Here is a 12,996-nt window from a genome sequence, read left to right as displayed (position 1 = left end):
TGGAATTAACAATAGAGTTCTGGAGGAATGGAGCAAAAGTACAAGGACTTCAGGTAGCGAGGATCGCTGATGTCGATCGAAAGTCCCTGATCACCTGAACACCTGGACTCTTTACTGATAATACAGTATGGACTATTGCAGAAACACAGGAAGGAGATCAAACCGCCGGCCGGGTTCTGACATCAGTGCGCGAAGTTTTCGGAAGGCATTCAAGACGGCTTGCACAGGTGATCTCGGCTTCCTGCTCGGTATAATCTGAAAGAAAAGAACAAGCTAGCTTCGGATGTACTTCCAACCACGTGAAGGAGGTGTGGCCACCATTTTCCAAACTGGTCTCGCTTGTGTATTGTGTGTTTCGTCACTTCGTCGTGATGTGATGCTGCTTCAAAAGCTCCACCGAACAGCTTTTTCTCCACCGATTTAACAGCATTCAAATCGGTTCGCTTCTGTCATGCCATCCTCAGTACCCTGCTCGAGATCATGATTACGGACTAAGTTCTACGCCCTTCCTGCTGGGCTCCTGTGTACACAACCTTAACGTACTACTTTCTTATACCTTACCAAACAAAACTCCGAACTCAACGATCGCTCCTAAAGCTAATCTCCCTAGCAGCACTGTCCACTAGGTACGGTATGATGCATGCCTGTCTATCTGTTTTCTAACTGCGCTTTTGTACAATATATAGTTCCTGGTTCTTCGCTCGTAAAACACTCCTACATAACACCTACCTACAGTTGACGAGTAACGACGCTAAGCGTGTTTTTAAAAAAAAAGACCTGAACGATTTATCGACACTTTACCTACATCCCCGTGCTTGGTATCTTCGCGTGAACCGTACGGGCTGGGAATTTGCGGGATAAGGCAGACGTTTTCCCCCCGATTGGCATAGGGCAGCGGGACAGAGATAGGTGTTAAGCATTTCAAAGCATCGATTGCTGGGTGAGTGTGGGTTTGCAATTTTACTGGACGGGTTGATATCTTTCTTGGTGTGCATTGGTGTGAATGGGAAGCATATTCTCAAAGGCGCACATTACTCATACGGCACGAATTTCACTGGACACACAATTCTCTATTCAAAGCCAAATAATAAGATGTTTCAGAACAGTCAGGAAGTCCTTAAGACATTCCTTGCATAAAAGGTAAAAAAAACATAAAAATCTTTCTTCTATTTCCATTAAAACAGTAAATTCGTCTACATTCTTTCGCTTTTTACAATAAATCGTCACAAATTTACCAGAAACCAGTACAAGGAACGTAACAAGTTTCAAAATTATGGTTACGGCAATATCGGAGCAAACCAAGCGAAGATGCATTTATGTCCTGTTCGAACAGCGGACAAACAAATACCATACCAAAAATAGGATAAAAATGTATTAAAATGAAATAAAACATACCGGGGGTATGTAAAACGTGAGCTGGCATCTGCACCAAAACGAAAACCAAAACCAAAACTGGACTTGCCAGCACATCACACCACATCGTCGGATAATTGGAGCCAGCGCCACGTTTTCATGAATGAATGAATTGGAAAAACACAGTTCATTTTATTTTTCATCTTTCAAACACTGTTTCGCAGAAAAAACATCTACCATCATAGTGTCTAGAGTTTTGGGAGGAATATATATGGGATAGTGGAAAACAAACGAGTTGCAAATAAAATCATTATACTTGTTGAGACTGTTGTCCTTATCCTACTACTTCATACGCACACACACACACACACAAACACGTACACGGAGTACACACAACAATGTCCCCAGTTTCTTGCTGTGAATTCATTTCTTTCGTACCGTTACGCCGGAACGTTCGGCTTAACATTTGAATCATTGTTGGCTTTTGTTAATAATTCTATGCATGTACGTATGTGTGTACGGACATACGAAAATGGCTTCCCTTCGACATAGTATGCTGCATTGAATCCACTGTTGCACAGCAATGCGTGTGCCATATCCAAAAACAAACACATGAAGTTGGTTGTAATGTCAATATGATGGTAATAGTGCGAACCCCGGGCCAGGTAATGCCAACATCACACATACAGAAATAATCTACTTTGCAGCAAGGCCCTACTACAATATGCTTCCGATTCACACCGGAATTCATCGCTCCCCGCGACGTCTCCTCGCGAGCCTCCCGCGCCCTTGCTTCGCCCAGGGGGAAAGCTGCCTCGTTGGCCCGGTTCACACCCCCAAACAGCCAGGAACAGGAAGTAGCCACGGGAATTTGATGTCGATTTAGTAGATTCCTATTCCCTCGGTTGCTCGGTTCTACGCGGCCGCGTGTCCATTCCTGGCCGATCGAGGGGGGTTTTCTCTATTTTACACGTCCCGTACACTACCACATATGTACAAGAGGAGTCGTCTCTACGATAGTCGCAGTCGGATGGGCTTCTGTCGTGCTTAGTTCTAACCTACTTTCACGCCTGTTGTCCACACTTACATCCGGTCGCTCTAGCTTGGGCCCTTAATTTACATCCGAAACGAAGCTACGTCTTATACTTATCTAGGCTCTACTACACCATTCAGTTCACACTCCGGCGCAATTACCATCCTGTGCGATTGTTGCCGCCGCCGCCGCCGCCCGCTCCACCGCCGCGAAACTTGTTTCCACCTCCCCGATGGTATCCACCACCACGCATTCCCGGTGACCCACCCGTGCCGCCCACGATCTGTCCCGCGAATGGGCCACCACCGCCCGGCATCATCAATCCGCCCGGGACCATGTTCGTGCGCATACCGCCCGAACCACCGCCACGAAAGTACGGTGGCCGATTATGACCTCGTCCACCACGAGGCGTTCCACCGGCACCCCCACCACCACCCCGGTAGTTGCCACCATTCCCGGAACCGAACGGAAGCGGAGGTGGCGGCCGGTTCGGTGTGCCAAACCGGTTGGACACAACGTCACCCTGCTGCCCGTTCGGTGGTGGTTGATCTGCCCAGATCTGTCCCGCTCCCAGTGGTGGCGGCTGGGTCAGCTTGTTCACGAGCGCACCGAGCGTCGGCGGTGGCGGTATGACCGCGTTCATCATCGGGTTCAAACTCATCAAGTTGGGTGGCGGTAAATCCCACTTGGGACCGGCACCGGGCGGAAACGATGGATCCGGCAGCAGCGGAGGTCGCTGAAGGAGCGGCCCTGTCTGATTGTTAGCACCACCGCCGCCGCCGTTGCTGCCACCGATGCCGTTGTTACTATTCACGACCGGTAGCCGCATTAGCGGGCTTTCGGTGTCTTGGTTGTCCATGAGTGTCCCATCGTCTTTCGCCGGCGCATCGCTACTATTCTCGTCGGCACCGTGATGATGGCGATAGGAGGCTACAATGTATGCGCAAGTGGAGAAAGGACACACATTAACAAAGATCTTGATGCTGTGAAGCTCCTGATGCCACTTACCGGAGACTGGCTGTGGCGATAGGCTTTTATCTCCCTCGTGATGCGATTGGTGGTGCAGCGGGTCACACTCCTCGTCCGACAGGTCCATGTCCACGCTCTCGGTGTTGTCGGAAGGATTTCGCTTCCCATCTCCCACCGCGGAATGCTCTGCAGAAGGCAAAAATTGGCAAAAACCCCTTACACGCAACGCTCTCTAAACGACCTCCAGCAGCTAATTGACTGTAAGCCCGATTCTTGCTGTCTTGCATTCTAATTGTAAGCAACGGCAAGACAAAGCACGAAGCCCTTAAAAGGCCCTAAAAGTAACAATTACCTGAGGTAGCTGGTGGCGATTGGGATGATTCGGTCTGGTTGCTCATCAATAATGCCGGTGGTTTGGAGAAATCCTCAAAGTTTTCCCGCTCGAAGTTTTGCTAAAGTGAGCAACAATAAAGTAACATGTTAATAAAAGCGAAGAAGGATCAACTGAGGATAGGAAATTGAATTCACGGAATGCTTCGAAAAGAGCAACAAACACTTACCAAAAAGCTGTCAATCTCGATCAGCGAAACCGGCGTCTGCAGCGAAGGCAAATTTAATTCGCCCTCACCGCTTACCGCTGCACTCTTAACCGATTGCATGCTGCCATCATTCTCGCCGTCGTCCCGCTGTTGCTCATCGCCAGATCGCCTTCGTCCGCATTGCCAAGCCTTTCCATCGAGAGCGGCGGTGCCGCGCTACTCGCTATTTGTGCCGCGATCGCTTTTTCCAGCGATTGTATCCTCATATCGAGATCGAGATCATTCGACTCGGTCTCTCCAGTATCGTTCCGATGCGGCTCGGAACCTAGCGACGTGTTCGACGCTCTCGTCGTCGGCACTACCGTGAGGGCGGAGTTGGGTGGCCCTTGCACAGCGGACAGCCTTAGATCGATGTCGTTGGATGGCGCAGAAAAGGCGTTTCCATGGGCCGACCAAATCGAACCTCTGCTACCACTGCCCGATTCGTTCGATGGCACGCTTGGAGCAGGTACAGGTTGTGGAGCGGCCGTCTTCCTCTTATGCATACCACCGCCACGTACATTCGTCGACCCTACCGGCATACTGTTCGAAGACGAGCTGTCATCCAACGCGTCCAGATCGTGCGCGTCTTTCAGCTGTGGCGGACCGCCAGGCGATCCGGTGAGTGAGATTAGATTGCGATGGTCTACATCCGCCAGGCGACCCTTTTCCTTCACGAACGGAGCCATCGAAAGGTTGCCGGACAGCTGCCGATGGTCAACGTCTTGCATCAGCCCACCGTCTCCACTGCTTCCATCACCGTAATCCAGCAGCATGCCGCTATTGTTCATGCCTTTGCGATCGTAGTGTGACGGTGAGACCGGGGCATCCAGGCTCTGGAATCCGGACGAATCCTACAATCCGGGATTCGGGGAACGAAAAAGAGGATCGATTAGAAGGCAAACTAGCTAGCACATGAATCAACACAAATATTTGCCCGTCTCGGTCTCGTATGACTTACATGCGTTCCGTCCCACGCCATGGACATGTTCCACGTCGAATTGTACTCGTCCGATGCATCCAGATTGATGGGCGGCATTGGCGGTGGTTGTAGTGGCTGCGTAATCGGCCCCGCATTCCGTCCAACGCCCTGCGACTGTTGCGGCGTTCCGTAGTCCTGCAGCATCGACTGACCGCCGTACGGTGGCGGTCTGCTACCATTGTTGCCACCATATCCACCATTGTTTCCTCTACCGGGCGGAGGTCCTCGGGGAGTCGAGGAAGCCCAAGGGTTTATAAATCCGCCAACACCGCCACCTCCCACGCCTCCACCACCACCACCACCACCTCCACCGCCGTACGGGTGTGGTACGATGCCGGGTGGTGATGGCTGGGAGGAGGGCTGCACCACTCCACCACCGCCCGCCGGCCCGCTACCCGGTGGTGGCCCATGGTAACCTGATGGATCGGGGAAAAAAGTCTTCAGGAAATCGTTCACCCCTTCGGTTTGTTCCTTACGCGAATGTATCACTTGTATCGGTTGTACTGTTCGCAGACGGTTCGCCGTTGCAAATCCAGACAATTCCGCGCATTGATTAGTAGATAGATAGAAGAAGGAGAAAGTAGGGGAATACAGAAACACATGAAAGAACACGAGACAACGTGAGCAAAAGCAAAGGGATGGGCCGTACGCTTTAATGTGCAGGTTTCGGTGCTCTCATTCGTGTTGTGACGCAAGGTGCACTGAAGGGTCGCTACTACAATGCTTTGATTCCACTACTTTCCAACAAGTCCAATACTACGGCTAATCTACGCGCTATATTAAACACACATGCCACGCGCCACCGATCTCACCTACCTCTGTTCATGACCATCGGAGAGTCACTGCGGGTAAAGTCATTGATGTCGAAGGACAGATTGCCTCCGCCCATGTAGCTTCCCTGATGCTGTATCATCTGGAAGTAGTTGTCATCGTTGGGCAGAATGTTATCCCCGTCCGAGGGCACTGGGGACGGTGCGTTAATGTCCGGAGACGGGATCGGGCTTGGTAAGCTTACCGTCAGCTCGTCCAGCCTTTTCTTCATGCTCTTCAGCCGATTGCCAAAGTTTCGATAAGCCTAAAACATACCCCAAAAGCGATGCTCCATTATGAAGTGTGTTTGTGTGGGTGCGAGTGGACAAAATAGCGCCCAACAATACTCACATTTACCACCACCTTCACCTCCGTCCGCTGGTGCTCATAGAACAGACTGGCCTGCTGCAGCGAGGTGAGCAGCTCCTGGCGCGATTTCTGCTCCGTCTTCAACACCTCCACAACGCTCTCGTACTGCGCCAAATGTTCGTCGATCTCGAGCTCGACCTCTTCCACCTTCTTGCGGTCCTTGCCCTTAATCGAGTTCATTACCGCTTCCACATCAACGTGTGGCTTTTTGTTTAGCCCCTTGAACGCATGATCAGTGTCGCTCTGATGCTTGACACATTCGCGTACCACCGTCACTAACTGTGACGCTTGATAGTCGTCCACATCGAGCTGGGCGGTAGTCGCACTAACGACCGATTTCGTCTCAGCCAGCTTCGTCGGACCGGAGGCGAGTGTCGGTCCAGCATGGTTCGAGCTGGATGCATTTTGCTGCTGCTGCTGTTGCTGCTGCTGCTGCTGCTGCTGCTGCTGTTGCTGTTGCAGTTTCTTGGCCGACGGTGTCGTGACGCTTAGCAGCCCGTTCAGGTCGGCCAAAAATTCTTCGTTGTAGATTTCCCGCTCTTCCCAGATTTTGAAGATGCGTAAAATCTTATGCTTCACCTTCTCGTCGCGCACCAGCGTGGTCGCTTTCTGCAGGTAAGTGCCCCAGCTATCGACGTACTCGTAGTGTTTGCGCTTGCTGTTCTGTATCACGTCGTTGGCCAGATGAAACAGCGTCAATCGGCTTTCGATTTTTACTGCAAACGGGGAGAGAAAATGGGTTAACCCTCAATCCGGTAACGAGCAAACGCATTACTCATGGCCTACCTTGCTTCAGTACGTTCAGCCAGCTGCTCACTATCTTTTTGTGGTGAGCTCGTTTCGATAGACACCAGCTGGACAATTGCTGAATGCTGTCCTGCGTATCCTTCAGGTCCCGCAGCCGTTTCTCGAAGGAGGTCACATCGAACTCTCCGCCGCTGCTGCTGCTGCTACTGCTCCCTCGTCCCGACACCGTTGTGGTGGTCGTAGTTGTTTTTGTTGACATTCTGGCTGCCGTTGTGGTTGCACTCCGCGCACATACAGCAATACTACACACTTTCAATCACACGCACGGACTACCTCGCACAACGTGTTCCCCGGCCAAAGCCATCATTGCATATCCTTTTTCCGAGCTTTACCACGTGTGCCAATTCGTTCGCCACTCGCTGTGTTTTCGATCACAAATACGCTGGCTTCACTGCTGCCTTACCAGCAACGCGTTTTCACACTTGACTTGAACGACATCCCTAGAATCGCGCGTTTCTCAAGCAGCGTGTACGCTCCCTGTAAAAAAGTGAATTGTTTTTCGTTCAATTCGGGAACCGCAAATCTGTTGTTTGAACAAATGAAACACGACGTAAACACAACACTTTTCAGCTAGCCTGCAGATTACACACAATGGGGAACACCACGCTTCTGTACTGCTTGTATCAACACACACGTTTCACTCTTTTTAACTCGAAGCTTTCGAGCTTACACTATGATTCACGGTAAGCAAGATGCTGATATTTTGTACCACAGCACGCCAGAATTTTTGCCAGAATAACACAATCGCAACGCAACAACGCCCGGGAGGGCAACAACTGTACCGCCACAATCGCACACAATCGTGCCTCGGCCGGGAACCGCCTAAATGCAGCCGAACACAACTACCGTCAACAAATACAATGCTCGATGCTAGTCGTCATGCATCTCAACCACGTTCGGTAAAGGTTTTTGCTTTTCATTTACAAAACCACACTGCACCTTTTTCCGAGCACTTGCGTTTCCGTGCGAAGAAAAAAATCAACTTTTCTCGCAAAATACAGGCGATCTGTCAAAATGGAGCTTCTTTTTCTCCGTGTGTTTACGAGGTACGCACAAGCACGCACACACATGCACACACGCTCTCGCAAGAATTTTGAAGTTTCATAGCACGGTGGTTTCGCCCCTGGTCGAAGCTCGATTGACTTTTTGTTTCAAAAAAGTTCAATTTATGTTCATTTATTTCAGGTTTGGGTTTCCCATGAAAAACAAAGATTAAATTATCAATTGGATTTCTATGAAGTACGTGATCATTTGAATGAAATCCTTTTTAAAGTAAAATTTATATATTTTTTCTCCGCGTACCATCGTGATCTCCCTCTGTGATTGCCCAACCAGCAGCCGACAGTTCAAGATTCCAAACAAATATGACAGAGAGGATCGAACGCGTTGTTTGTTTATTTTTTAAATATTTTAAATTTCTTCCTGTTTTTTCAATTTTGGATAATCTCTGCATATGGTGCATGCGATCCTCATTGAAGGTCCTCTATTCTTGCATTTCTTGTGCTGTTAATACTCTACGGGATCGCGCTACTAACTGAAGCATCACCAATTCCGAATAATTATATACCTGTTTTATCCTCTCCCGGAGTAAACCGTTTTTATTGCTTTCTATTCACAGTATCTCATGCTAAACAATTCCTGCATGCTCCTTTTTGGCTTTATCGCTCATACCTCACTCCACCAAATTCGCACACTCTTTCTGAATCACAGCAAAACAAAAGACAAATCTTTTCCTATCTTATCGAACCGAATAGAGGTGGGTTGCGAGCGAGAACCGTTTTCACTCGCCACCCTTTTTCGTCGATAGATAATTGCAGTCATATCGAAAAGTGAGCTGGTCGCGTTCGGTACAAGTTAGCTCTCTTTGCTGTCCTGACTCGAATTTAGTAAACTTACCATAATTTATGTGCGGTGGGGCTTTTCTACACAGCGGATTTAAAATGAGCCTCGAGTGAGTAAAGTTTCTCAGTTATTGGTTCCCTTGTTGTTCGTAACCGTTAACGGTGTTCCCTATCACAACAGCAGTCTGAACTCACTCACCGGAAGTCCTTACTCGGCGCGGAAGAACTGGCTGAAAGTGCAGGAACAGCAGCACCACCAGCAACAACAGCAACATATCGAATATCGATTCTCCAGACCGATCAAGATAGTGGACTACGATAACGAACGTTATTCCTGGTCCGCGCCCGGCAGTCCTTATCACATTCGACGGCCAGCCTTCGATAGAAATAGACTATGGTATGTGCATGAACCGCTACACACACCTGATGACGCATGGTTGAGACAATTGTTTAGCTGTGGGGGGAGGAGTATCTGTTTTCAAACATTTCCTCCATCTAATCAACCGTCAATTCTTCTTATCAGCAACATAACGCAACAACCGCGCTTGTTCCGTCTGCCCTACAGGATAGAGGACGACACGAGTTCCGAGTCGGAAGTTGATCACAAACAGCGCCGCATCATTACCGAACTTGGAGCTGAAGATGCGTTCACTAGCTCTGACCCACCTGCCTCAATGCTCAACGCGGAAACAGGTGACTTTTTGGAGCGTCTTCCACGTTAAATCAATACGACATTCAATTTTAATTCCTGTGTTGCCTGCAGATGCAGAACCAAAGTTCCCGATCACGATTCGAAGTGCCCGCAGTCTGCTGAGCTTGCGGATGCGACGCGATCCTCAACACCAGGGAACTCGCACCATTAAAGCCAGGCGCGTGATTAACAAGAAGGGCGAAGGAAACGTGCATCTGGCCCATCTACCGCAACGATCGCTTCGGTTCGTGCGCGACCTCGCCACCACGTTGGTAGGATCCGCGTGTTTCCATTGAGCAACAAGGCAAGACAATTTTCAACGTTCAATCTATTCCCATTTTAAGGTGGACGAGCAATGGCGCTACACGTTGATGTTGTTTGTGCTGAGCTTCGTCGCCAGCTGGATCTTTTTCGCCATCCTGTGGTATCTGATCGCGTACGCGCACGGCGACCTGCTGACGGATCCCGCCACCGGGAAACGGCTCGGCGATGGCAACAAACCGTGCGTCGAGGGCACGGCCAGCTTCACCGGGTTTCTGCTGTTCAGCGTTGAAACACAAGTGTCCACCGGATATGGCGTCATCGTCCCGACGGAAGAGTGTCCCGAAGCGTTCTTTCTGCTGCTGGTGCAGATCATCTTCGGCCTGGTGATCGGCGGAGCGATGGTCGGTGTTGTGTACGCGAAAATGATACGCCTGCCGAAACGATCGTACGAGATGAAGTTCAGCAAGCGGGCCGTCATCTGTATGCGCGACGGCAAACTTTGCTTCGTGTTTCGGGTGTGCGATCCCAAGCAGCAGCACGTCATAGGGACAAAGGTAACGGCCACCATGCTTGAGCCGCGCCGTCATCCCGGCACGAACGTGATCGAGCGGTACGAATCGCGACTCAAGCTGCAGAACGATGGGCGAATACTGCCACTGTGGCCGATCACCGTGTGCCACGTGATCGATCGGTACAGCCCACTGTACGACCTATCGGCGGCGGATCTGCTCGAGCGTAGGTTCGAAATTGTGATCACGATGACCGGCGGCACGATGACGACTGGGCAGGGTACGCAGGCACGCACCTCCTACCTACCGGTGGAAATCTTGTGGGGCCACCGGTTTCAAAACATCATCGAGTACGATCCGCAGCGTGAGAGCTTTGTCGCCATGAACGAGCAGCTCGATCTGTTGGACGAAGTGGACACACCGCTGTGCAGTGCCCGCCAGCTGGAGGCGGTCATCGACGAGCTGCATAACGATCAGCATCGCAGCGAAGACTATCCAATGGCGGACGATGATAGCAGACTTGGGGTAAGTTACGCCCCCAGAGGCCCCCGAATGACTCACAAAGCAAAAAAACACAAAAGTGCCCTCCTTTTGCAGGCGTCTTTCCGCTACAAGACCAGGTTGCGCAGTAATCCCAGCTCCTTTGTACGGTTCCACGATGTGTACTCGGAGGCAGAGGAAGAAGCGCACAGCGAAGAGGAGGGTGGGAAATCGTACCCAGGCTCGCTAAAGGACAGTCAGACCGTCACCGTTGCTATCGACGATAGCATACCGGAGGGACAGATTGAGCCGGGTGTGGAATCAAAAGAATCGACCACAATTCAACCATCTTATCAAAAATAAATCGATTTTAAAGTTTATCCATATGAAGGGCCCTCGTCCTAGCCGTCCTAGCGATCCACCAGACGATTCAACCTGGCAGCCTAAGTCGCTTGACACTTTATCTCGAAGGCCCGGGATCTTCATCGACAAACTCTCCATCAACCAGACAAGCGCTGCCCACACGAAGAAGTGTGTCTCGTTGACCTTCCGTCCAATCCAAAATCCGCTTCAGAGGATGAGCCAACATCAGGAGATTAGGTACAATCGCACACAACAAGACGATTCATCTTCCTCGTTCTCTCATCCACGCAGCTAGGTTGCGCTGTTTGCAATTGGCTTAATTCTTATCCGCCTGGTGAGCTTCAATTAGTCCATCAAGCCAAGATCTCCGGTGTATGCCACAACATCGCTTACCTTGCCAGACATTAGAAGCCTGTGTTGGTTTTTGTACACAGACGATATCTCTTATCGCGGTCAGATATCGCGTCGCCGTCGTCGTGCGCGACTGGAAGAGCTGGGATCCGGCACACCGGACGACGCACATCGGTGCATACGGTCCGTCGAGCGAAGCGCACTCCCTTTCAATGGATTCGATCGAGCCAGAAGGTGTTGGGCAGCGTGATCCCGAGGAAGAGTTAACGCTCAACACGCGTGTGGTGAACAAAATCGGTGAGCGCAACGTTCGGTCCTGCAATCTACCCCAAAAATCGATTCGTTTCGTCAAAGACTTGGTAACAACGCTGGTAAGTGGATATCCGGGTCGTGTGGCCATCATCACCACTCCATCATTGCTCCCGTTCGCAAACAGGTGGAAGAAAAATGGCGTTACGCATTGTTCGTGTTCGTGGCCAGTTACGTCGGCAGTTGGGTGGTGTTTGCCGGTCTGTGGTACATTCTATCGTACGCGCACGGTGATCTGCTGGAGCAAAATCCAGCCACGGGCGAGCGGATGGGCGACGGTGTAATGCCGTGCGTGCAAGGTGCAACAACCTTCCCCGGCTTCCTGCTCTTCAGCATGGAAACACAAATATCGACCGGGTACGGTGAAAAGGTCCCAACCGAGGAGTGTCCCGAATCGTTCGGATTGCTCACGATACAGCTGATCGTCGGGCTGCTGATCGACGGTGCGATTCTTGGCGTGGTGTACGCCAAGCTGGTCCGTCCACCGCAGAAGATATCGGAGATGAAGTTTAGCAGACGGGCGGTGATCTGCCAGCGGGATGGGCAGCTTTGCTTCGTTTTTCGCATCTGCGATCGTAAGTGGCAGCATGCGATCGAGACGAAGGTGACGGCCGTCATGCTCGAATCGAGACGCACGCTAGAGGGGGAGCTGGTCGAAAAGCACGAATCGTATCTGAAGCTTGAGAACGATGGGCGGTTGGTGTTGCTGTGGCCAGTTACCGCTTGCCATGTGATCGATCGCGACAGTCCGCTGTACGATCTGTCGGCGGAGGAACTGCTCCGGCGAAAGTTGGAAATTGTGATAACGATAACGGGCGGCACGATGACGACGGGACAAATTAATCAGGCGCGCACCTCGTACGTACCGGGTGAGATTTGCTGGGGCCACCGGTTCCGTAACATGGTGGAGTACGATTCACGCAAGCAGTCGTTTGTCGCGGTGAACGCGCGAATGCACGATATAGAGCCGGTCGATACGCCGCTGTGCAGTGCGCGTCAGTTGGACATTTTGAGGAAACGATTACAGCAGAAGGATGTGACGGAAGAAAAGCATCCGGAACCATCGTAAATCACGGGCTTATTAAAAGGGTGTGTAGTAGTGCCACCATGAAGCCATAATATCTCTGCCAAGCTACTCTCGCAAAGCTTAGTGCCTGCCTAAAGGTTGCTCGGGCCATTCACTGGATCAGCTGGTAAGACAAGCTTCCGAAGCGTAGGTTGATGAAATGCAATCGAATCATAATAAAAGCTTATATTAGATACATTCTTACAAGATAATATAGAGCA

General features: G+C 50.8%; 3 protein-coding genes across 6 annotated transcripts; 2 read left to right on the top strand and 1 right to left on the bottom strand.

Moving 5' to 3' along the window:
- Positions 1-320: 320 nt before the first annotated feature.
- LOC118514010 lies at positions 321-7,966 on the bottom strand. Its single transcript, XM_036060480.1, is given in 11 exon segments — positions 321-3,316; positions 3,395-3,541; positions 3,708-3,807; positions 3,916-4,014; positions 4,017-4,787; positions 4,895-5,418; positions 5,732-5,990; positions 6,077-6,480; positions 6,483-6,535; positions 6,570-6,810; positions 6,881-7,966. Coding segments are annotated over 11 exon segments (3,591 nt in total). The 5' UTR covers positions 7,101-7,966; the 3' UTR covers positions 321-2,543.
- A 668-nt stretch (positions 7,967-8,634) lies between these two features.
- Positions 8,635-12,987, top strand: LOC118514009 (ATP-sensitive inward rectifier potassium channel 11-like). Of its 4 annotated transcripts, none has more exons than XM_036060479.1 (7): positions 8,635-8,852; positions 8,924-9,139; positions 9,308-9,435; positions 9,506-9,705; positions 9,778-10,731; positions 10,804-11,771; positions 11,837-12,987. In XM_036060479.1, exons 1-6 carry the CDS (start codon positions 8,806-8,808, stop codon positions 11,047-11,049), a joined length of 1,791 nt encoding a protein of 596 aa, XP_035916372.1. In that variant the 5' UTR covers positions 8,635-8,805; the 3' UTR covers positions 11,050-11,771; positions 11,837-12,987. The 4 variants fall into 4 exon arrangements, with proteins under 4 accessions (XP_035916372.1, XP_035916371.1, XP_035916370.1 ...); XM_036060478.1 differs by having other exon boundaries at positions 9,266-9,435; XM_036060477.1 differs by having other exon boundaries at positions 8,927-9,435.
- On the top strand, positions 11,613-12,778 carry LOC118510061 (ATP-sensitive inward rectifier potassium channel 8). The gene is made up of 2 exons (XM_036051451.1): positions 11,613-11,771; positions 11,837-12,778. The coding sequence occupies exons 1-2, from the start codon at positions 11,613-11,615 to the stop codon at positions 12,776-12,778; spliced, it is 1,101 nt and encodes a 366-aa protein (XP_035907344.1).
- Positions 12,988-12,996: the final 9 nt, after the last annotated feature.

This window comes from Anopheles stephensi, chromosome 3, assembly GCF_013141755.1.
Source record: "Anopheles stephensi strain Indian chromosome 3, UCI_ANSTEP_V1.0, whole genome shotgun sequence".
Lineage (NCBI taxonomy): Eukaryota > Metazoa > Arthropoda > Insecta > Diptera > Culicidae > Anopheles > Anopheles stephensi.
This window is presented reverse-complemented; position numbering and strand designations above follow the sequence as displayed.